Source organism: Lagenorhynchus albirostris, chromosome 2 (genome assembly GCF_949774975.1).
Source record: "Lagenorhynchus albirostris chromosome 2, mLagAlb1.1, whole genome shotgun sequence".
NCBI lineage: Eukaryota > Metazoa > Chordata > Mammalia > Artiodactyla > Delphinidae > Lagenorhynchus > Lagenorhynchus albirostris.
This window is the reverse complement of record NC_083096.1, coordinates 69277987-69303384: the sequence shown is the minus strand read 5'-3', so window position 1 is coordinate 69303384 and position 25398 is coordinate 69277987. Positions and strand designations below refer to the sequence as shown.

The window sequence follows — 25398 nt, the reverse complement described above, 5'->3', positions numbered from 1 at the left end:
CCACACACTTGTGTATACGGAGAACTTTTACATTGATAGTGAGTTTTTCGTAAAAATTAAACCAACTTTACTTTCTTAATCTCTAGTTTTGTTCTGATATATCTACACTGTGGTATTGAGAATGATACTCAGGGGACGAGCCAGTATGTTCAGAAAGGATTTTCTTCCCCATTTTTTATGTTATCAATATATCTTATTTAACCGAAGTAGTGATTACGTCTCTTTCTTTTTTCCCTAAAACAGCGGGACAGAAAATGCCGAAACCTCCAAAAGGGAAATATTTACTCAGAGATTTGCTTAAAATTAGCTTAGTCTCTGACGTCACTCGCGCAGAAGTAATTTGTCTTCATTCGGCCACCGTCGCGTCAGCGTTACGGGGTATTTTGTCCATCTGCCGCCACCGTCCCAGATATTAGTTGCCGAGTTCCAGGGCAGGCGAACGTGTGTTTCGGGGGAGCCGGCTGGCGTTGCCGGCACCATGGAGTCCCCTTTTAGTCCGGGACTCCCTCACCGGCCGGATGAAGAGTGGGGTGAGTGGGATATGAGACTGTACCAGGGGTGGCTCCAGGTTTCTTCCCCCTTACTTCTGCGCATTTGTGGTGACAGGTGTGGACGAACCCTGCCGAGGGAGCGAGGGCCACTCGTTGCTTCCGTCCGTGGTCCTAGTAGAGTCTAGCAGAACCTGTCGGTTTCTGCCCTGGGGACAGCGAGCGTAAAATGTTGCCTGATTGGAATTACTACCGTGTTTCACCGCTTCCTCTGGGAAAGTACCAGGTGATGATTTTGTGGGGCGAAAACGACGTCATTAGGAAGCTTAGGGCAGGACGGCTGTGACCATCAAAAAGGCTGCAAGCTATTTTCTCAGAGTGTGGGATGTGGGAGATGCTTGCCATGGAGTGTACGCGTACGTGTTTGGCTTGTGTGAGAGAATGTGAATCCTCATCTCGAAGCTTCCACTATTGATCGGGGCTGATGCCCATCTTGGCAGAGAAGCAAAGCACCCCAGCACCTGACCCCAGGTCCCTGATTACGTAGACCTAACGCTTATAAACGGATATAATCCTGATTGCTCTCCGAATACAACTCTGAATTTTCTTGTTATGGATATTTTGTTTGGTTTTGTGGTCAGGAAGAGTGGAATGGAATGTAGTGGAAATGAGAGTGGAGACGCTTTATCATCTAAGTGTTTAGAAGAAACTTATATTCCTCCCTTGTTTGCCAGACATAGTACTAATACTGTTCTTGGGCTTCAGTATGAATTTGGGGTTGTATACGTCCCTGAATGTGTCCTGCGGTGAACCTACACCCTTCACTAGCTTTAAAATTTGGGGGAAACCCAGACTGACCTTCATTTTTTCCCCCTTGGACCATCGTTCTCAGTAGCAAGAGTGTAATCTCAATTCTCTTTGTTGAACTGAAGTCCTCATTTGATTTTCCAAGGGCAGAACTTCTCTTAAATTATATAGTGTTAGAGATTTATTTCAGTCCTTGGATAGGTTTTCTATGAGTTGTTGGAAAAACGTTAGACTATCTCTTCCAAATGTATTTTCCCAAGCCAAATGTAGTCGTAGTAATAGGAACAGTTGCCGTTAAGCACTTTATTTGTGTCAGGTGCCCTGCTTAGCTCTTACATCCCAAGCCAAGTGTAGTCGTAGTAATAGGAACAATTGCCGGTAAGCACTTTATTTGTGTCAGGTGCCCTGCTTAGCTCTTACATCCCAAGCCAAGTGTAGTCGTAGTAATAGGAACAATTGCCGGTAAGCACTTTATTTGTGTCAGGTGCCCTGCTTAGCTCTTACATGCATTATCTTATTTAATCCTCCCAACAGTCCAGTGAGGTATTGTTATTTTACAGATGAGGAAGCTGAGGCTGAGAGAGAACGAACGCTCAGAGTCTTATAGCTAGTGAGTGTCAGAAACAGGATCAGTACCAGGTTTGTCTACCTCCAAAGCCTGTGCACTTAGTCACTATTCTATATTGCTTTCCTAAGTTATTTCTACAGATTTGATTTTTACCAAGATCCCCCCAGTTATTAACAAATCTACTTCAGTATACTGGGTTGTTATGATCTGTTTTCTCAGCTAGTCAACTATTATATTTTCATGATGTTTCTTAAACTATAACTGTGAGGCACTTCCTGATAGCATTATTATGTCTTCTGATACCCAGGCTGCATTTTCCTGACTAATCTGATCAGTTGACTCCTAGTCTTAATGTTCTTTAACAGAGCATTCAGTTCTTTGTAGTAGGTTCACTGACTCAGCTCAGGTACCTTGCCCTGCCCCTCCCTGAACATGCCCATTTCCCATGGTTTTCCAAGCTTCTCTTTTCAAACTGTTAACAATCTTTTCTTAGTGGAACACTTTAATTCTGCTTCCTCAAGTGTTCAGTAAGCAGGATAGATTTTGCAGGCACTGGAGTGAAAGGTTACTGTTTGCTAACATTTCTCAGTAGAATATGGACTCTTTTTCTGGGAGTTGCCATTTTGGGTGTTCAAGTACTTCACTGATTTATTTGACTTTTTTTTTCTATATTAGAAGCTAGCTAGTTAAAATTTTTAAAATCAGATTATGTAATTAGTACTTGTGACTCTTAACAACTTTGTATAATTAAAAATGGCTTACTCAGAACAGCCTATGATGGGATGTGCATCCCATGTGCATTTTCCCTTTATGTGGGGTGATGAAATTTTGAACGGGCCTATAAACATTTTCTGTAAAGGTCTAGATAGTAAATATTTTAGGCTTTTGTGGTCATGTGGTCTCTGTTCTGACGCCTCAGCTCTGCCAGTTGTAGTACAAAAGCAGCCATGGACAATGTAAACTGAGCATGACTGTGTTCCAAGACAACTTTATTTATGGATGCTGAAATTCTATTTCATGTAATTGTTTTTAATACTTAATAGAGTTTACTTTTAGTACAGTTTTAGATTTACAGAATAATTGAGGGGATAGTACAGAGTTCCCCTGCCCCCCAAGTTTCCCCTATTGGTAACATCTTGCATTAGAGGAGTACATTTGTTACAATTGATGGGCCAGTATTGATACATTAGCATTAACTAAAGTCCATAGTTTATATTAAGATTCACTCTTGTTCATTCTGTGGGTTTTGACAAATGCATAATGTCATGTATCTACCATTACAGTATCATATGGGATAGTTACACTGCCCTAAAAAATCCGCTGTGCCCCACCTATTTGTCTCTGCCTCCCTCCTCCAAAGCCCCAACAACCACTGTTCTTTTCACTGTCACCTAGTTTTGCCTTTTTCAAAATGTCATATTGTTGGAATGATAGAGTACATAGCATTTTTAATTTGGCTTCTTTCATTTAGCAAAATGCATTTAAGATCCCTCTATTTTTAATGGCCTGATAGCTCATTTCTTTTCAGCACTGAATAATATTCCATGGTATGGATGTACCACAGTGTCTTTTGGGCTCCCATAACAAAATACCTGGGAAGCTTAATCAACAGAAATGTATTTTCTGACAGTTCTGGAGGCTGGAAGTCCAAGCACAGCTGCCAGCATGGTCAGGTTCTGGTGAGACTTCTCTTCCTAGCTTATAGATGGCCACTTTTTTTTGCTGTGTCCTCATGAGGCAGAGGGGTGGAAAGGGAAGGAGGGAGGGAAGGAGGAAGAGGTGGGGGAGACAGAGAGGTAGGTAGGTAGGTAGACCTATCTCTTAGTCTTATAAGGCCACAGTTCTAGTAGATTAGGGCCCCACCCTTGTAACCTCATTTAACCTTGATTACCTCGTAAAGACCACCCTACCTCTGGATGCAGTCATCTTGGGGGCTTCAATATATAAATTTTGGGGGGGACACAATTTGGTCCATAGCACACAGTTTGTTTATCCATTTACCTGTTGAAAAACGCCTTGGTTGCTTCTAGGGTCTCAAAACCAGTTAAAGACAGACTGAGGCCAGGAAAGAGGGCCAGGCGTGGGGGACAAGAGTGACAGGTTCCGTCTTATAAAGGGCTTACATGCAGTGAAGGGACAGCCACAAACTGTTCTCCAGTGATGGACACTGCACAGAGAATTAAAATTGGTTGCTTTCAAATGTTGGCAGTTATATATAAAGCTGCTATAAATATTCATGCGCAGTTTTTTTTTGGCTGCACTGTGAGGCTTGCAGGATCTCAGTTCCCCGACCAGGGATTGAACCCGGGCCATGGCAGTGAAAGCGCCAAATCCTAACCACTAGACCACCAGGGAACTCCATTGCAGCTTTTTATGTGGACGTAAGTTTTCATATAAATTGGGTAAATATCAAGGAGCATGAATGCTGGATCATACAGTAGGAGTATGTCCAGTTTTGTAAGAAACTTTCAACCTGTCTTCCAGAGTGGCTGTGCCATTTTGCATTCCCACCAGCAGTGAATGAACATTCCTGTTGCTCCAGTCCTGCCAACATTTGGTGTTGCCAGTGTTTCAGATTATAGCCATCCTGATAGGTGTGTAGTGGTATCTCATTATTGTAGTTTGTAGTTCCCTGATAACATGTGATGTGGAGCATCTTTTCATATGCTTTATCTATTTGTTTTTAAAGGAAAGGTCTTTAAAAAAATATTTGTTTATTTATTTTATGTTTTGGCTGTGTTGGGTCTTAGTTGCGGCATGTGGGATATTCGTTGTGGCATGCAGGCTTCTCTCTCTAGTTGTGGTGCTCAGGCTCTAGAGCATGTGGGCTCTCTAGTTGCGGCATGTGGGCTCTCTAGTTGTGGATCTCATGCTCAGTAGTTGCGGCACACAGGTTTAGTTGCCCTGCAGCATGTAAGATCTTAGTTCCCTGACCAGGGATCGAACCCATGCACCCTGCATTGGAAGGCGGATTCTTAACCACTGGACCACCAGGGAAGTCCCCATATGCTTTATTTGTCATTTGTATATCTTTCCTTTCCTCTTTCCTTCCTACCTCCCTCACTCCCTCCCTTTCTTTTTCTTACAATTTGCAAAAGCCACTTTTTTTTTTTGCCGCACATAAGATATATGTACCAAGATCAGAAGCTTCCATCTGCCACTGTGGTTTCTTTGATAAATTCAGTGTCTTCTGTGAAAGTTCTCTGTACCCTCCTGCGTTGACCAAAACCTGACTCCCCTGATAACACGGTTTTCCCTAAAGTCCTAGTGAATGGTAGCTCTTTTCATTCTCAAAACCTTTTCTCCATTAGGGCCTCTGAAAGTGGGTTAGTTATCTTCCTTGTTCTTCATTGCTACTTTTAGATCATTCTCCTTTCATCCTCCCTAAAAACATCCAGGCTTAAATTTCACATTGTCTCACATGCTGTCCTCTCCCTCTCCCTCTTATAGTCATCTGGTGATTTCTGGTTCACTCTCTCACTTTTTGAAAAAATTTAGTTCCTAGCTTATTGTCACTTTCTTTAACACTCCTTCCATCATGATTCTTGGCTGATTCCAGTATTCTCAGAGAAGATCCTTCAAATACCCTGATCTCTCGTTTCCTGGGTCTCCTCTCCACCTTCCACCCTGTCTCAGGCATTTTCTTCCCCAATCATAAACCTAAACCTTGTCAGTACTAGTAACATAATCTCAGTTTCCAACATCCCACTCTGACCATCACCTTCTGTCTTACCAGCTCACTCTCTTTAGTACTCCAATTCCAGTGGTACCTTCAACACTGCTGAGATTCTGCCATCTTTTCACTGTCCCTCGTCCCCTTTATGTTATCACTTTCCCCTTATCCAGTTTAAATTCCATGGACAATCTCTGTAATCATTCCCTCACACCCTCAATATCCTTGTCTCTCTCTTGTTTTGTAGTTCTCTCTTTGATCAACTGCAACCTTGGCTAAATCCAACTCTGTCTACTCCATGAATGCACTCAAGTAGCTGAAAGTGGCTAAAAAAGAAAATTCAACCATGCTGATTGGTCTCACTTTAAATTTATGATACTAACCTGAAATAGACCATGAAGTATTACCTGGCTGATCATATTTCCTTGGTCCTCTCTCTCTGATGATCGTTTTTATAAAGGTTCTTCTCTCCTCAAACCTCCAGCACCTCCTCCTGCATTCTTTGAATCAGAAGAGAACTGCTGCAATCTCCTACTACCTCATCTACGCGTGTACCAGTATATTTGCCTTCTCTTTGTTGGTGGGAATGCTAGAACCGATCACTTCTATATGTGCTTTAGACCCCTCCTTCTTTGTTTTATTTTTTTAAAATTTATTTATTTATTTTTGGCTATGTTGGGTCTTCGTTGCTACTCACGGGCTTTCTGTAGTTGCAGTGAGTGGGGGCTACTCTTCGTTGCGGTGCGTGGGCTCCAGGTGCGTGGGCTTCAGTAGTTGTGGCTCATGGGCTCTAGAGCACAGGCTCAGTAGTTGTGGCACACGGGCTTAGTTGCTCCATGGCATGTGGGATCTTCCCAGGTCAGGGCTCGAACCCATGTCCTCTGCATTGGCAGGTGGATTCTTAACCACTGCACCACCAGGGAAGTCCCTAGACACCCCGCACCCACCCCTTTATTCAAGAATATTGCTCAAGCTCTTCTTCCTTCTGTTTCCTGAGTCTTCATTTCCATCCCTACATGTGGTTGCTTCTCCTGTCTAGAGTGAAAAAGAAAGAAAAACCCCCAAACCCTCTTTAGATGTTACTTCCCTTATAGCTTCAACTACATTTCTCTTTTTTATTTTACAGCAGAATTCTTTTTTAAAAAACGTCCATGTTCACTGACTCCACTTTCTCTTTTCTCACTGTCTCTTGAACACAATGCAGTCAGGCTCCACCACTCCACCAAAGCTGCTCTTTCTAAGGTCACCACTGTTTTCCAGTGGCCATTTCTCATCTTACAAGAAGTAAAAGAATAAGTAAATGGTCAAAGCAGCAGTCAGGTGGGAAAGCTTGCTGAGCAAACAAAAACTAATAGCTACCATGGTTTACTACTGTTAGGAGAAATCTATATAGTAGGTAGTGTGGGGTTGGTGAAAAAGATATAGAAGTAGGTAGTAAATTTTAGAGATACTTCATAGGTAACCAATGCCACCAATGTCACCACTTTCTCATGGATCTTTCTAAGATATTCTGTAGTATACAAATGTATTTATCAACCCACTCTCAGTTTTTTTAAGTATTCACAAACCACAGAAAAGTTAAAAAAGATCAGTACAGTGATAACCTGTATTTCCCTTATCTAGACTTACCGTTAACATCCTGCCATACTCACTCTTTCTGTCAGTATTACCCACACTTCTCTCTTCTCTCATTATCTGAAAGCAGGCTGCAAATAATATGAAACTCCTAAACACTTCACTGTGTATCTCCTAAGAACAAGGAAATATGTATTTTTAAAAAGCATGAATTCATGCTAATACCCACAGTTCAAAGCCAGTACCACAGAGTTCTTTCTCACCTTCTTGCATTATATACTTTTATTTCTCTTTTCCTACTGTGTAAATCCTGATTCCCAATAACATCCTATGTTTTTATGGGCTCACTTTAGCTGCTCTATTGAAAATATACTGAAAGAGTGTCAAGGGCAGAAGCAGAGAGACCATTTGGAGGCTACTGCATCAATCCAAGTGATTTATGATGAGAGCAGTGGAGATAATGGAAGTGGTTGACTGTGGATATATACACATACACATATGCATATGTATATACCCATGTGTATATATATATTTCTTTAAATAAATTTATTAATTTTATTAATTTTATTTTTGGCAGTGTTCGGTCTCTTCTGCGCACGGGCTTTTCTCTAGTTGTGGTGAGCGTGGGCTTCTTATTGCGGTGGCTTCTCTTGTTGCGAAGCACAGGCTCTAGGTGCACGGGCTTCAGTAGTTGTGGCACATGGGCTCAGTAGTCGTGGCTTGTGGGCTCTAGAGCGCAGGCTCAGTAGTTGTGGCGCACGGGCTTAGTTGCTTCGCGGCATGTGAGATCTTCCCGGACCAGGGCTCGAACCCGTGTCCTCTGCATTGGCAGGCAGATTCTTAACCACTGCACCACGAGGGAAGCTCCCCATGTATATTTTTTATTCAAAATTTAAGTTTTGGAATAGTTTCAAACCTACAGAAAAGTTACAAGAACTGTGCAAAGAACTGTTGCATGCCTGTCAGACAGATTCCCCGATTGTTAAATTTTACTGTATTTGCCCCATTTCTCCTTCTTTAGAGAGAGAAAAAGAGAGTGAAGTGTGTTGTTAACTCATTACCCTTAAATACTGCAATGTGTATCCCCTCCTCCCCCAAACAAGGTTACTGTCCTATATCACTGTCATACACTCCTTCCAGTCAGGAAATGAACATTGATACAGCGTTACTATCCAATTCACAGATACCATTCATATTTTGCTATATGTCTTAATAATGGCTCTTTTTCCTTTCTAGTCTGGGACCCTACCTGCAAACACACATTACTTTTACTTTTCATGTCTCCTTAGAGTTTTTCAACCTGGGATGGTTGCTTAGTCTTTTCCTGTTTCTTGTATTCTTGACAGTCTTAAAGAGTACAGGTCTTTTGTTCTGTAAGATGACTCTAAACCTAAGTCTATATACTGTTTCCTCATGACCAGAATCAGGCCATGAGTCCGTGACAGGAATGCTGGAGAAATGATAGAGGCACACTATGTTGACCTGTTCCAAGGTGATGTTCACCTTGATCAGATTGTCAAGTTAGTATCTGCTGGATTTCTCCACTGTAAAGTCACTATTTCCCCTTTTACATTTGATTTGTATTGGGCTGGCCAAAAAATTCCTTTGGGTTTTTTTTGTAACATCTTATGGAAAAACCTGAACAAACTTTTTGGCTAACCCAGTATTTTGGGGGAGATAATCTGAATGCCACCAATGTCCTATTCCTTACTAAACCTTCACTCACCAGCCCTGGCCTCCATTGATAACTCCAGCTTATATCAAGTACCACTCTAATGCCAAATGGTGATTCTCTCTTAACATTCTGTGAACATTTATTAATTGACATTATACTGTAAGAAAAAGCTTTCTCTGTTTCTTTGTTTATTTCATTATGAGCTCACTAATTCCTATTTGATTCAATGGGTTGTAATCTGGCTTTATTTTGATGCTCAGATTTTCTGAGAATTGACCAGTAAGAGTCCATTCATATCAGCTCCTTTGTTCTTTTGACATGTTTCCATCATTCTCTGAGGATTTCCTTATTTTCTGGCACAACAAGATTTTCCCAAGCCTATTTTGCACTTTCTCTGCCTAAGCCCTGGAATCAGCTCTTTCTCTAAGGAGCTCTTTAGTGGACTTCCGTTTAGTAGAGGATGGTATTCAGTATCCAAGGTCTGGAAACATACGATTTTTCAGTGCTGGTGGGATGTCTTCGTTTCTAGGACCTGTTAGCAGACAGAACTAGGACATACATGTATGTATATGTGTACACACATATACAAACATCTATAATTCTTTCTGTGTATGAATATTTTAAGAAAATGTGTTCGTATTAATACTTCTAATTCCAGTGCAACATCTTAGGGTTCTTTTATTCTCTTCCCTTTTCACGTTTCTAAATCCTTTCTCAGAAAGTGAGAAACCTAGCTCTAATATATTTTATCATTTGCTCCATCAATTAACACATTTGTTTGGTACTATCACTCTCCTAACCACTCAGGCTGCTTCTTATATCTGCCACTCCGTTCCTCCTCCCACTGCTCCATTTTTTTGGCATCTGAGGCATGCTGCCACCTCCACAAGGCACCTCCCCTCCTGTATCATCCTATTTCCTTGGGTACCAGGCACATTGCCACAGAGGATGACACACACAACCCCACCACCCTCCTTGCTCTGCTGACATCTCTGTTGGGAAGAGTAGGGAAGGGAAGGAAGAATGGAAAGGAAAGGTAAGATGCCACATTACCAATACATACTTTGAAGACAGAGCTGACAGGATTTACTGGTAGATTGAATACAGAGAGTGAGGAAGTAAGCAATGACTCCTAAGGTTTTTGACCTGAGCTCCTGCGATAATTGAATTGTCATTAACTGAGATGAGGACGAACCAGTAGGAGGTTTGGTGAGGGATGATTTGAAGCTCACTTTTGGATGTGTTAAGATTGAGATGCCTTTTAGATATCCAAGAGGAGAGGTAGAGTACTCACTGTGTACATGCGTCTTGAGGTATGGACTGGAGATGTATATTTAGGAATCCTTGGCGTATAGATGCTATTTAAAGCCATGAGCTCAGCTGAGATCACAAAGGGAGTAGAATAGATAGAAAAGTTTGCACTAAGCCCAGGGACAATTTCATGTTAAGAAGATGAAGAATAACCGGTAAGGTAGGGCCAACCAGTAGGGTGGGAGGAAAACCAGGTGAGTATGGTAATTTGGAAGCCAAGTGAAGAAAATGCTTCTTTAATATGAAAAGATCAACTGTTTCAAATGCTATTGAGAGTAAGATGAGGACCATGAATTTACCATTGAATTTAGCAGAGGAGAAATCATTGGTGACATAATACCTGATGTGTATGCGTGTGTATGTGTTGGTGGGGGAAGCTTGATTTGAATAGGTTCAAGAAGGAGAGGGAGGAGAGAAATGAGAGGCAGCAGATAAAGAACTCTTTCAAGTTTTCGCCTGTGTATAAGGTACATAGCCACAGTCATCTACTTATATGGGTTTTTTGTTTTGTTTTGCTCTGCAGCTGAGTTTAAGGTAGTCCTTTTCTGAGAGTTATATGAATAACCTTTCATTATCACTACACACAAAAAATGTGCTATGTACTATTTTGTTTTAGGCTGGTGAAATGTTTCTACCATTGGCCAAGTCGGTGAGAGACTTGCAGTGTAGTTCTTATATATGTGAAGTAGGGAAATCACCAGAGCAAATTTCAGTGGCATGTTAGTAGGGAGTACAAAGGCAGACTTAGATTGGGAAACTCTTCAAAGTGCTTGAAGTTCTGAAATGTTAAAGAAAATAGACACATTACAGATTATACAGTAATCAGTCTTCTTTGGCCTTATCAGCACCTTGACCTGTGTTCATATATTTCTCAGTTTATAAGGAAATCGGAACATAGTTAGATTTGTTGAAATAAATGAAATGGTTTAGATGAGTGAATTCCTTATTGTTTGGATAGAAAATTGGTTGTACCTCTAACTTAAGGCAAGGATGGCAAATACCTGGTACATGTGTTGCCATATTCCTCTCCTGTCATCACCGCTGATCAACCATGTCACTTTTTTTTGTGCTGAACCCAGATGAAGCCTCAGAATTTGTGTTAGTAATGTTCCAGAAAGTCACTATCAATTAGTCTAACATGACAGGACATAAAACCTGTTTTTTAATCCCTGGTATAATGATTTAGTTCACAAGATAAAATTTATGTGGAAAACAATACATATGTTAGAAACCAGCTTTGAATTGGTTGTCATTCACACTCCTAGAGTTTATCAGTAATAGTAATGGCTAATGAGAAACCCTAATAGAGCTGGCATAAGGATACAGCACTTATTCTTTTGTCAAAACGTTGAATTAACAGTAAATATCTATGCTTTTCTTTTGTCCAAAGATTCTGCCCTCTTTGCTGAACTTGGCTATGATGACCTGCAATTGGATGCGGCAAATGAAACTTATGTAAGTATTTATTAGAGGAGAAATGCTGAATAATGTGATATTTAATCTTTAATTATTGCAAGAAGATTTCAGGATAACACGTTTAGGCTAGTTATTTAAGTTTAAATAACTTTTAAGATTAAGTATGAAAGTTAGTAGCCATTTTGTAGTCAGTGAATGTAGGATTGTAGAAATTGCATTGGTCTTGGTATGAGAAGACTTGTATTCTAAGTCTACCTTTGGCCCCAGGGTTTTTTTTTTTTGGTTTTTACAGATATTTTGCTGCATAAGGGAAACAGTGTGATGTTAAGGAGTATGTGTGTCATGGATCTAGTTAAGAGAACTTACCAACTTCCTTTTTTAAAGTTATGTATCCTTAGTGTTGAAAGCTCTGAAACTTAGAAATGTCCTTATTTTTTGCCTTTGGGTGGTTAGAAGTATGCGTAAAAGCTATTATTACAGCACTTTAAGTTCTCAAAAATATTTTAGATTTTTTTTTTCTTTTCTGGATTAGTATATGTGAAGCTGTTTGGCCTGAACTCTTACTTTGTCTTATTCTTTAATGGATGAGGTGCTGTTTGACTTGGGAAGTAGTTCAGGTGAACAGAGTGATTTTATATGCATATCAATCAGGTTGAATATCACTTATTTTTGAAGCCCTTATTAAAAATAAAGCTTGCTTAGTGAGTTTAAGACAAAGAAAAAATTTAAAAAATATCATGTGTTTCACTCCCTTCTATTGATTCATGGTAAAACAACTGCTAAATTATTCTTGTTTTACCATGAATCAATAGAAGGGAGTGAAACACATGATGTTTTTTAAAATCAATGCATGAGGTTTTAGTGGTTTCATTTACTCTGTGAGATGCTTTACAGTGTTGTCTATTGATTAAATTGGCTTTTAATATTGGCTGGTTGCTTAAGCAACTGGTATTTTTTCATAACCTCCAGAGCCTAACATCGTCAAGAAACAATATAGTAAATTTGAAAGATTCAGGAAAATATGATTCTGATTTTATAACTAACATTCTGTAACTCAATCTTTCAGTTCCTTAGTTTTTCTGATATAAAATAAGAGATTGGATTAAATGGTTTCAGACAGCCCATTCTAGCTTTAAAACTGTCATTCTTCTTTCACATGGCTGTGCAAGTTTCCCTTGAGAAGTCATCGAAGAACTAGAGTATATAAGTACCAGTATGTTTTGCTTTACATAAAATGGGTCTGTGAAATTTCCAACCAGATAAAATTCTTATGCTGTAAAATGTATTTGACTTTTTTGTCTCAAGATTGAGTATGAAGCATCCTCGAAGTAGGTCATGCCACTGTTGAACATGTTAAAAAGTATTGCGAGCACTCAGGCAAATATCCTTCCTCAGTTTACTTAGATTAAGAAAGTTTGAAGATTTTTCATTGCTGAAAGTGTGGGGCTGCTTAATTTTTTGATAGCTAGATTCCAATATGAGAAAAAAGCAAAGGAGATTGATTTAAAAGGTGTTTCTTTCATAATTTAAGTAGTTTTTTTCTTTTTTTTTTAATGTGAACTTTCACACATTCTCTTTATATAATTTGCAATAATATTTACTCAGTTTAGGGCAGTATAAGAAAAGTTTCCCTTCTCTCCTTCTGTTACATTCTCAATAAAAATAAACCACAGAATAGACATTTGAAATGATAATATTCTAGAAGTTATTACCAAATTGTTGTTATTAATAACTAGATTAACCTTTACTTTTTTCCTGAGGCTTGCTTTCTTGCTGTTTTATTATCTGTCACATTAAGTTAATACTGACTACTTTTTAACTTTGTTGTACTGTTTATATATTAAGTTTACTTCTGTTCTTATCTCTGTAACCTTAAACATTTAAAATAGTTGTGGTACTGTCTTAATCTTAAACTCATATGAGGGCTCTGAAATCATGTGGCAGTTCTTCATTAATATATATGGTATAAGATGGTCATCCAGATGACCCAGAATATGATTATATTTAAATTTAAAAATTGTCATCTGAATGAAAGGAAACTAAGAGCCCCTCTAAGAAGTTTACTGACCCCTGTTTGAGAAACTTAGTTTTATCTTCTAGGATTAAAAAAAAAATAAGAAATTTTATTTTAGAAATTTGAAAAGTACAGAACAGTAAAAAAAAATATATAAAATTACCCATCCTCCTATGGATCTCTTCCTTCTCCCATAAGCATTTTAATATTTGGTATATTTGAAGTTTCAGTTATAGTCTCTTTATGATTCCTGCATGTCTTTTGGATACATCTATATTCTGTCCCTTGTATATAGAGATGATATTGTAAATAGGTATTTGCTGTGACTTCTTTTCCTTAATGGCAATGGGAAAACTTATTTTGCTGGATCTCCTTTATGACAAAACACATATTTTGTGACTGTTGTAAAGGTCCATTTCCACTGAAAAGAATGAGACCAACTGAATCTTTCAGATAGATGTTGACTTCAATACCTCCTTCCTAGCTGTTACTACTGTGCTTAAAATAACTAAATTGGTTTATCTCTAAGCTATCCAAGATGTATTTTCAAGATGAACTGATTAACTTAGAAAGTTATTTTTACTAAGTTGGGTAATCACAATTATATTATTTATGGCAAATTGCATCTGTTAGTTTGATTTCTGGATGTATATATTTTAATCTTGTAATCTTTTGCTGATTTGAAACCTACAGGAAAATAATTTTGATAATCTTGATTTTGATTTTGATTTGATGCCTTGGGAGACAGGCATTTGGGACATCAACAATCAATTCTGTACAGGTAATGCTGTATTTCATTGATAAAAAATTTAAATGGGTCCATATTATTTTGTAGTTTGGTAATAGTCAAAATTAGGTGGGGTTACTGGGCCACTTTTGTAGGCCAAAAATTTCCAGGGACTACATTCTATTTTGGTGTAGCAAGGCATACGTAAATTTCTTGCCAAAATAGATATAAAGAATTTCATAGTTATGTGTTAGTCACATAATGAATAAAAATTTTATTATTCAGAAATATTGATTTTGAATTATATGTAATATTCTCTAAGAGATTAACCTATCTGAGAATTAGACAGAATTTAAGGAATCAAAGGGAAGAAACTTGGGATTATTAGAACCCAGGAACTTAGTGTAGGGGTCCCGTGTATACACATCTGAGGAGGAGGCCCTACCTGGCTAATGCTAGTATCTTTAAGGGGCCCAATGAGGTGGGTTTTAGGTGTGCTGAAAAAAGCTGGAACCTGGAGCAAACTGTCCCTTCTGGGATGAAGCTGATGGGAGGATGAAGAAATCCCTTCTTCCCTTCTACCTTTTAGTATCCTTCTAGTATCCCCTATGGACAGGACCTAAAAGGAAGCCAGCTGAGACATGTATTAATAATTTGCATCACAGACTATAGAAGGTAGACTTAGAGCTGAGAGACAATGTGTAAATAACCAGCACATTTCCCCATCTAAATTGCAGTCCTCCCCACTGCTGCATTTCCTTTTCCCTTTCATTTTATGTATTTGTATATCTTGCTCAATTCCTGTCTTCCCTCACAGAATAAGAGCTACACGAGGCCAGTGTTCTGGTTCCTACCATTGTGTAACAAACTACTCTAAAACTTAGTGGCTTAAAACAATAACCATTTTATTAGGCTCCCAGAATCTGTGGATTAGGCATTTGGACAGGATGCACCAGGAATTGCTTGTCTCTGCTCCATGGTGTCCAGACCTCATCTGGGAAGATTTGAAGGCTGAGGTAGCTTGACACTGAGGGCTAGAATTACCTTAAGTTTTCTTCACTCACATGTCTGATGCCTGGTCTGGAATGACTTGAAGACTAGGACTGCCAACTTGAGTGCTTACATGTCACCTTTCTATATGGCCTGGCTTCATCACAGCCTGGTGGTCTCATGGTAGTCAGACTTCAAAGGCTCAAATGTGAGTGTTTCAACACACAAAATAGAAGCTGCATTGCCTAATGTAACACAGCCTTGGGATTCACATAGCATTACTTCCATACTCTGTCAATTGAAGAAGTCATAAGCCCACCTAGATTCAAACAGAGGAGGAAATAGTGGCTACTTCTTGATGGGGAAGTGGCAAAATCACATTATAGATCATGAGATATGGTAGATATTTTGCACCTAACTTTGGAGAACACAGTCTGCCACAGAGATTCTTCTCTTCCCCATTCCTACCCTGTTAGAAATTTGACACCTAGGAACACCTAGGCTATAGTTACTCAGCACATTTTTAAAAATACATAGTTCAAAAGATAGGAACATTTTTGAGTTTTAATTGTATTGTCAAAAATGCTTTCCACAATAATTCTTTCCTGTTTCTTATGTTTTAAAATTATTTTGGGGGGAGGCTATAATTTTGCATATTGCATAATATTCAAAAGGTACAAAAAGTCTGTAGAGTAGAAAAGTGTCTCTTTTGGCTCTTGTCCCTCAGCCACCAAGTTCTGCTTCCCAGAGACAACCACTGTTATCAATTTCTTATGTTCATCCTTCAAGAGAGTTAATGCAGATGCTAGTAGTACAGTAGTATACACATGTATAATTTGTTACACAAATGGAAGCGTACTAGATTTACTATTTTCTGCTCTTGAATTTTCACTTGATGATATATTTTGGTGACCTTAGCTTCTATATCATTGAATTTTAGAAGCAGATTTTACCTTCTTTCTTATTCATTTCATTCTGAGTTTATATTGTTCAGTGGGAAAATCTTTGCCCCTTGTTTTTCAGTTAAAGATATTAAGGCAGAACCTCAGCCACTTTCTCCAGCCTCCTCAAGTTGTTCAGTCTCATCTCCTCAGTCAGTGGACTCTTATTCTTCGACTCAGCATGTTCCTGTAAGTAACCAGTCTTTTACAGTGATTTTGGTTACAGTGGAATCTGGAAAATATGTATGTGTGGGAGGCAGTTAACATTTATTAAGTGCTAATATAAGTCCTATTATCTCATTTAATCCTGAGGAAGCTGAATCTTGAGGAATGGCCTTGAGGGAGCTAGAAAGCTGTTAGTCTCTTTGGTTTTGCCCTCCTTCCCTTATGTTCTTGTCTTCATAATTTCATTGTTTCATTGCACCTTACCAGTACCCAATATTTTTTTTGTTTATTGACTTATCGTCTTTTCTCCCTGCTACCCTCTTTACTCCCCATTAGAATATACATTCTTTGAGGACATGGAAGACTATAAGATGGTCTGTTTCTGTAACTCCTTAGCCATGTAACCTAGAATGGTCTCCTTAGTTCAGGAAAGCCTAGTACTACCTTTTGAATGCGCTAATAAGGTTTTTTACAAAAGCACCTTAAAAATGCTTCTGCTCTTCATCTAGACAAAAGCTCTGAGGCCAGGAAAAGGAAGTACCAAAGGGCTTAGGTATTTTTTGGAATGGGGAAAGGAAAAAATATAAGAAGAAAAATTCAAATTACTGTTTCAGTGAATTATATCTGCTGGAAATTGAGGTATCTTCATTCTGGCATAATTTCCATATAGTCAGTTACTAAATCCTGATGTTTCTATCCACTTAGTATCTCTAAGATTCATCTCCACACACACCAGGCCATCGTCACCTCATCTGGATTAAGGCAATAGAATTTTGACTGGTCTCTCTGCCTCCTAACTCCCCAAACCTTTCTTAGCAGAGGAATCTTCAAAGAGAAATTTTTCAAAATCACAAATTTGATTGTGACAGTTTTTTGCTTAAAACCTTCCCAACTCTTACAAGGACAAAATTTGAATTGCCAGTGTACTAGGCCCTCCATGTTCTGGCTCCTGTTTACCTTTCCAGTCTTGTTTCTCACTATCCTTCATGTTGCTACCTTCACACTCCCCTTGGGTTTAACCCTGAGAGCTCCTGTGTGCTCCAGTCATTCAACAACTGTGCCAGGAACTGTGCCAAACACCGTCCATGGACAAGAGCAGCGAGATCTCTGCTCTTACCATTTTAGGTTTTCGTACATGCTCTTCCTTCTGCCTGAAATAGCCTCATTTTCTTTCTTCTTTGAAAACTCCTATTCATCCTTAAGTCCCAGTTCAAAAATTACTTTCTCTATGAAGCTTTTCTCTGATTGCCGCTCTTGGCAGTTCTCTGTGGTTCCACAGTTTCTCCAATGATTTAATTTTAAAAACTTAATTTACTTTTGAAGTCAAAAGTATCAATATATAACAAGGTATATTCACAGAAGCCTGATTTCTGTCCTATTCTTTCCTTTCCATCCTTTCTTACACAAAAGGTAGCATACTACATACCCTGCTTTGCACCTTGCTTATTTAACTTAGAGGTAACTCCAATTTCAGGATATAGAATCTTTCTCATTCCCTTTTATGGCTGCATAGTGTTCCACTGTGTGACTATATTATACTTTATTCAGTGATTTCCTTATTGATGAACATTTGTGTTGTTTTTGGTCTTTTTTGGACTCAAACAATGCTGTAATAAATAACTATGTACATAAGTCACTTCATATTTTTGCCAGGATATCTTGGCAAAGATATCCGGTTATACTCCTAAAGAGAGATTGCTGAGATCGGGGTGAATACTTCTTTAATGTTACTGTTTATTGCCAGACTTCCCTCCACAGGTTGTATATTCTGACCAGCAGTATGTAAGAGGGCCAATTTTCCCTTCATCATTACACAGCATGCTTTGTTTTCTATTTCTTTTATTATAAGTGTGGTTAAACATCTTTTTGTATGTTTCATATGTCTAAGGCCTATTTGCATTTCTTTTTATGAACAGTTCAAATTTTTGTCCACTTTTCTATTGGATTGTATTGGTGTTTTTCTCTTCAATTTTTAAAGTGTTTTATTACATATTAGGATTATTAGTGTTTAGTTTGTGAAATAAGTTACAAGTGTTTTTCTCCAATTTGTCATTTGTCTTTAAGCTTTATTTTTGGTGTTTATTTTCTCCATAGCTGAATTATCAATCTTTTATTGCTTTTTGTTGTTGTTACTCAAAGGAGGGTTTTCACCACTCATAGGTTATAATGTTTTTATTCTTGTTTTCTTGCTTATATTAACTTTTTGTTTTGAAAAACCTTAAACTTACAGAAATATTACAAGTACATTACAAAGAACTTTTTTTTTTCTCAACCATTTGAGAGTAAGTTGCCAACTTGATGCCTTGTCACCCCCAAATACTTCAGTGTCTACTTCCTACAAGCAAGGATATGTCTTCTAGCCACAATAAAACCATTAAAATCAGGAAATAAATGTTTATACCATACTATCATCTAATCTTCAATTCCCATTTAGATTGCACCAGTTGTCCGAAAGATGTCCTTTAGTTAGCGGAAGGATCTAGTTTAGAATCACGCATTGCATTTGATTGTCTTGTCTCTTTAATCTCCTTCAGTTGAAACAGTTCATTCTTCCTTGACATTCATGACCTTGTCACTTTTGGAGATTAAAGACTAATTATTTTGTAGAATGTCCCTCAGTTGGGTTTGCTTGATGTTTCTTCAGGATGAGATTCAGGTTTTGTATTTGTGGCAGGAATATCACAGAAGTGATGCTGTGTCTGTCTCATTTACTTTTGATGTGATGGCACACAATTTTCATTTGTCCTGTTACTGATGAGGTTCACTCTCTTCATTTGATTAAGGTGGTGTCTGCCAGGCTATTCCACTGTGAAGTTGCTCTTTCTTCCTTTGCCCAAAATAAGTATTTTATGAGGAGGTACTTTAAAACTATGTAAAAATAACCTGTTTCTCATCAGACTTTAAATTTATTCATTTATTTGTTTATATCAGTATGGACTCATGGTTTCCTAGTTTATTCAACAGATTATAACCCATTACTATAATTATTTATTCTGATTCTTTTTTTTTTTTTTTTTTTTTTTTTTTGCGGTATGTGGGCCTCTCACTGCCGTGGCCTCTCCCGCTGCGGAGCACAGGCTCCGGACGTTCAGGCTCAGCGGCCATGGCTCACGGGCCCAGCCACTCCGCGGCACGCGGGATCCTCCCGGACCGGGGCACGAACCCGCGTCCCCTGCATCGGCAGGCGGACTCTCAACCACTGCGCCACCAGGGAAGCCCTATTCTGATTCTTATGTTATCCTGGATTTGGCCAGTGCAGGTCCCTTCACACTGAATCCTGTGTTCTGGGCATTGACACCTGCATCAAGCTGACCCAATATGAGCAGGGTAGTCTGCTGTGACTCCCTGTGCTGGGCTGCCTGCCTCTACCTCCTCTCCTTAGACTCTGATACTCCACCAGCCTGCCTCTCTGCATGGATGCTGGTCTTGCACTGCTCCATCTAGTGGCCTTAGGATCAAATTATTCAGGAAGTAATAGTTTCTAAGTGACTGTTAATACATATTTTTCATAAGGTTTTATTTTAAATATTTAGATCTTTGATCCATTTGGAGTTATCTTGGTTTATGATGTGAAATACGAATCCAAGTTTTTTGTTTTCCCAAATGACTATCAGAAGGATTGTTCCAGTACCATTTATTAAATCAATTCGTTTTTTAAAAAAAAGAATTTTATTTATTTATTCATCTTTGGCTGTGTTGAGTCTTAGGTGCTGCGCACAGGCTTTCTCTAGTTGTGGCGAGCAGGGGCTACTCTTTGTTGCGGTGCACAGGCTTCTCATTGCGGTGGCTTCTCTTGTTGCGGAGCATGGGCTCTAGGTGCACGGTCTTCAGTAGTTGTGGCATGCAAGCTCAGTAGTTGCAGCTTATGGACTCTAGAGCGCAGGCTCAGTAGCTGTGGCATATGGGCTTAGTTGCTCCGTGGCATGTGGGATCTTCCTGGATCAGGGCTTGAACCCGTGTCCCCGGCATTGGCAGGTGGATTCTTTTTTTTTTTTTTTTTTGCGGTACGCGGGTCTCTCAGTGTTGTGGCCTCTCCCGTTGCGGAGCACAGGCTCCAGACGCGCAGGCTCAGCGGCCATGGCTCACGGGCCCAGCCGCTCCGTGGCATGTGGGATCTTCCTGGACCAGGGCACAAACCCGTGTCCCCTGCATCGGCAGGCGGACTCTCAACCACTGAGCCACCATGGAAGCCCTCTAAGTGATTATTAATACAATATTTTCATAGTGAAAATTTTGTTAGTTGGTTCTTAAATGTGTTCCAAGTAGACAGCATATCACCTTGCAAACAAAGGCGCTTCTGTTTCTTCTATTTTAGTATTTATTCCTTTTATTTCATTTTCTAGTATAATTATGTCTGCTAGAATTGCAGAAAAAACAATTATTTCTTTCTTGTCCTGACTTTAATGGCAAAGCATTTAGTATTTTACCATTAAGTATGACTTTGGCTATACAATTATGCATAGCTTTTTTTTTAATGTTAAGGAAATGTCCTTCCAGTCCTTACTTTTTAGGACTTTTATGAGGAATCTTTGCTGAATTTTATCAGATGCCTTGTAAGCATCTAAGGCTATGAAGATAATCATTTCCTCCTGTGTTATCTCATAGTCTTTGTTTTTTTCCAAATATATTATTGTTATAATATACTCTGTAAGGTTCATACAACCCCGCTTATGGCTACATGCTGAATAGGTGTTGAGGATGAATGAATGAAACAATTCTCATTCTCACCAGCATTACTAAGAATGACCATTTCTCCCATATGCTCTTTCAGGTCATTTTAACTTTTTCTTATCTGATGATTTAAAAAAAAAAGATTTTCTTTTAAATTTGCCTTTGGATACTATTTGCATTTCCTTTTCAATGAAATGGTGGTTTCTTTCCTTTATCCATTTTTGGCAAATATTTTCTCCCCATATGTATCTTTTAACTTTATGTTCTGTTTTTTCCTTATAAAATATTTTAATTATTATTTGTTCAAATCTATTTCTTCTTCCTTTATGGCTTCTGGCTTTTTTGAGGTAAGGGAGCCTACATCATGCTGAGAGTAAACAAGTATTCTCTTAATTCTTCTTTCAGTAATCTTATAGATTCTTTTGAAGATGGTATGATGTATGTATTTATGTACTTGTGCCCATTCCATTATTATACATAACATCTTTTTCTCTTGGAATTGAAATGCTACTTTTATCCTATGTTAAGCTTCTTTATTCTAACAAAATGAGACAGATCCACTGAATATTAAAAGACTTTTAGAAAATATTAATATTTATATATCTGTATTTTTAAAAAAATATTTATTTATTATTATTTTTTTAAGTATTATTTTTGTATACTGCATCGGGTCTTAGTTGTGGCACACAGGGTCTTCATTGAGGCATGCGGGATCTTTCATTGTGGCGCGAGGACTCTTTGTTGCCGCGCGCAGGCCTCTTTCTAGTTGTGGCGTGCAGGGTCCAGGGTGTGTGGGCTCTGTAGTTGTGGCACCCAGGTTCCAGAGCGTGTGGGCTCTGTAGTTTGCGGCACACAGGCTCACTAGTTGAGGCGTGTGAGCTCAGTAGTTGTGGCGCGTGGGCTTAGTTGCCCTGCAGTGTGTGGGATCTTAGTTTCCCGACCAGGGATCGAACCCATGTCCCCTGCTTTGTAAGGCGGATTCTTTACCACTGGACCACCAGGGAAGTCCCTCTGTATTATTAGTTTACCCATTAAATAAAATAAAATAGCCCTGCTCCTTTCAGTGTTTTTCTTTCAAAACATTCGGGACAAAGGCAGTGTTAAGAAATAGAAAAGGATACAAATAGTGAGAATTATTTGCTTTTGAGATTCCTGTAAGACAGAATAAGAGATGGTGGGGGAAAGATATTGGCATTTTAACTGTAACTCTATAATGATACTAAATGTTTGTATGACTAGGAACAAGTAAAATATAAAGTTTGTGGGAGAAAATATAGAAGCAGATCAGATCAGTGATTCATATCTTTCATATAAGAGGATGAAATAGACATACTTCATTTTTAGTTATTTTTCCTTTAGTATAGATGGATAATGTTGATTTATCCATCATCTCTTAGTACTTCATATATAGATATAGTTCTAATATATCACACCTTTGCCTTGAAATTGTCTTGAAGTGTTTCTCTGTTTATATATAGATCTTGCCTCTCTTTCTAAGCAATTTTCTGCTCAGGGATAGTATTCTTCTGCATGAATTTGTTTGTGTTTTATTTTGCTACAGGAGGAGTTGGATTTGTCTTCTACTTCCCAGATGTCTCCCTTTTCCTTATATGGTGAAAGCTTTAATAGTCCCTCCTCAGCAGAGCCACTGAAGGAAGACAAGCCCATCATTAGTCCTAAGAGCAAAACTGGTATTACTCCATCTCCTAACTTCTGTTATCTCTATTTTAGACTGAGCTTAGGCTCCATTTCTTAAAAGAAAATGTTGGATTAAGTGTATGTTTATTAAGCTGGCTTGCTGTTTTTAAATTAGTGCACCTGTTTTGCTTGTTGTGGATGATTAATGTGGAGAGGAAAGGGAAGAAATAATCTTCTTTGGTTGTTTTTCTCTTTATAGGTGAATGATACTTTAAATAGATTTAGGGCCCCACCATCTTCAGGAGAAATTTCAAAGTTTCAGTTAAAGATATTGAATGTGAGGGCCATTTGGCTGTGATATTTGTTAACCTTATTCACTTCGATGCTTTATTCAGGGGTTTTAGCTATTCTTCTTTACTGGTTCACGTGTCCCTTCGGCAAAGCTGCAGCTTGGTCAAAAAGGAAGACCTCAGATGGAGGACTTTTCTTCAGTCCATTAAGATATAGAGTGGCTATGCTTATACTTCAGTAAGGGTAGTCAGAGGTCAAGAAAATGTTTAGGGAAAGGTGTATAATAGAATCTCCTTTCTAGGATTTGCTTAATTGCCCTTAAACTGATTTGTGGTTTGTTTGGTTTTTCTCCAGAAAATGGACTGACTCCAAAGAAAAAAATTCAGATGAGTTCAAAACCTTCAATTCAGCCCAAGCCTTTATTACTTCCAGCAGCACCCAAGACTCAAACAAACCCCAGCGTTCCAGCAAAAACCATCATTATTCAAACACTGCCAACACTTATGCCATTGGCGAAGCAGCAGCCAATTATCAGTATACATCCTGCACCCACTAAAGGTACCTGAATGGAATTTGAGGCTGTGTGTGTTTAATTGGAGGGCACTGAGGCTTGTGTCATATGACTTGTTTTAATTCAGGGTATAATTTCTGAGCACATGCTGTGTGTCAAGAATTGTCCTTGGTTCTGAGGATGTTGTAGAGATGTGGTTCCTATCGTAACAAGGGAGATAGCTATCAAGATTATTTACATCTGATAGTTCTTTTTTCTCACAGTTTTAATTATGAAAGCGCCTGTCTCTAAGGCTTGTGGTTTTATATAACCACTTGTAACGAAGAAGAAAATCTGGGAAACTTTTTCGGTGCCATTTTATTCTGAGATTTTTGTGTCCATGAACTTTTTGGTTTTTAAGGAGAAGTCAGTATTTAAAATAATATGGTCCATTTCAGGTCTAATAGGTGTGTTTTGGCAATAGAGTCAGATAATCTCTGAGGAGGCAGCGCTGTTTAGTAACATGATCTTGTATGGGGCATTAAGAAGAAACCTGAAACTGTCTTCAAGTAGCTAAGAATGTGTGTTTCTATATTTTGTCCACTAGATGGCCTCCCATAGTTGATTCTGCAAGAAGCTGAGGTCTATAGTGAAAGTTCAAGTTTGAGGATTTGGTACTATTCAGATATAGGAATCATTTGCACACAGAGATCTCTTGGGAAGATTATTCATCATTGTACTTATACTGATATGTGTACACATGACTAAATGGAAACTTGCACAGCGTTCTTTCCCTGGATTTAGCTTGTTGGCGCCAAGTAGGACTGGGGTCAGTGGGGAATGGGTTGTAAATAAATACCCAGTGTTAACACTTATGGCTGTATTTCCAGCTATGGATTGTTAGCTCATTTCTTTGGAGCATGGTTTTAATGAGGGCAACGTCATAAATTTGATTTCCAGGTACTCTCTTATCTTTGTTCTGTTCCATGGTCATAGACAATATGACATTGATGAAAAGAACTAGGTGAGAGACTGGATGGATCCGTGAAAGTCCACCAATCCCTACCAAAAAAACTCCAACCAAACAAACCTGAAATACCTGCCCTCTTAGGACAGGGTGAAAACTACTGCCTTTTTCCTGTGAAAAATAGCAGTCCTGTAGAATGGGTATTCTTGTGGCCTGTGAATGGATGTTAAGTGTTCATAAACCCCTTGAAATAAAATGTGAGATTTAGTGTATGTTATTTGTGGATTTTTCTAGGGATAGTCTCCAAAACTTTCATCAGGATCTCAAAAGGGTCTGTGTTTTCCCAAAGGCTGAGAATCTAAACTTGTGAAGAACTTCATTATAGTTCCCATAAGCTGTTAAAACACATGTATAAAAAGTAAAAGTTTGATATTAATATGACCAGTATGTAAAGCAAGGGGTATTCGTGAGAATTTGCTCTTAGACCATTGGCTATGTTTGAATGATAGAAGTTCCTACCTATAGCAAGAAGAGAAACTTCTCTGAGCAGTTTATCAGCTTTAGAAACCTGAATCATACATTATTCAGAACTTCAGTGCTTTCCCATTATCTGAAGACAGTTTTATTTTGGGGGAGCATATGCTAATATAGGGCACTTGTCTGTTTTTATAGTACGATCTGGAGAGGTATATTGTAATAACATATAGATTTAAGTGTATATCTTCCATTTATTTGAAAATGGGGAGGGAAGAAGAGAAATATAGGAAAAGCATTTTACAGTTAATCGATGTAAGTATCAGAAGTAAATATTTTGCCATTAAAAAAGAAGTAATTCTTACAGGATTAAGTTCAAATTCTCTGGCTTGGAATGTAAAACCCTTCATGGTTTGGCTGCAGTTTAGTTTTCTAACTTTACCTTATAATAACTCTCCTTTCTATAAATCTTTTAGTTCAACTTATCTGGCCATTGTCCCTTAAATTTTCTTTTTTT

At 38.5% G+C, this 25398-nt stretch overlaps 1 protein-coding gene across 5 annotated transcripts in view; it reads left to right on the top strand.

The window, feature by feature from the left end:
* The first annotated feature begins 405 nt into the window (after positions 1-405).
* The window catches only part of ATF6 (activating transcription factor 6), a 222012-nt gene continuing 197019 nt past the window's right edge, over positions 406-25398 (top strand). For 3 of the 5 annotated variants that reach the window (XM_060134471.1, XM_060134465.1, XM_060134479.1), the window contains exons 1-6: positions 406-530; positions 11488-11552; positions 14221-14308; positions 16268-16374; positions 22583-22712; positions 23305-23508. In XM_060134471.1, coding sequence (XP_059990454.1) covers positions 479-530; positions 11488-11552; positions 14221-14308; positions 16268-16374; positions 22583-22712; positions 23305-23508 — 646 coding nt within the window. In that variant the 5' untranslated portion in view covers positions 406-478. Of the gene's footprint in view, positions 531-11487; positions 11553-14220; positions 14309-16267; positions 16375-22582; positions 22713-23304; positions 23509-25398 lie in introns of those variants that run through there. The other 2 variants (XM_060134486.1, XM_060134496.1) reach the window with 2 other exon arrangements.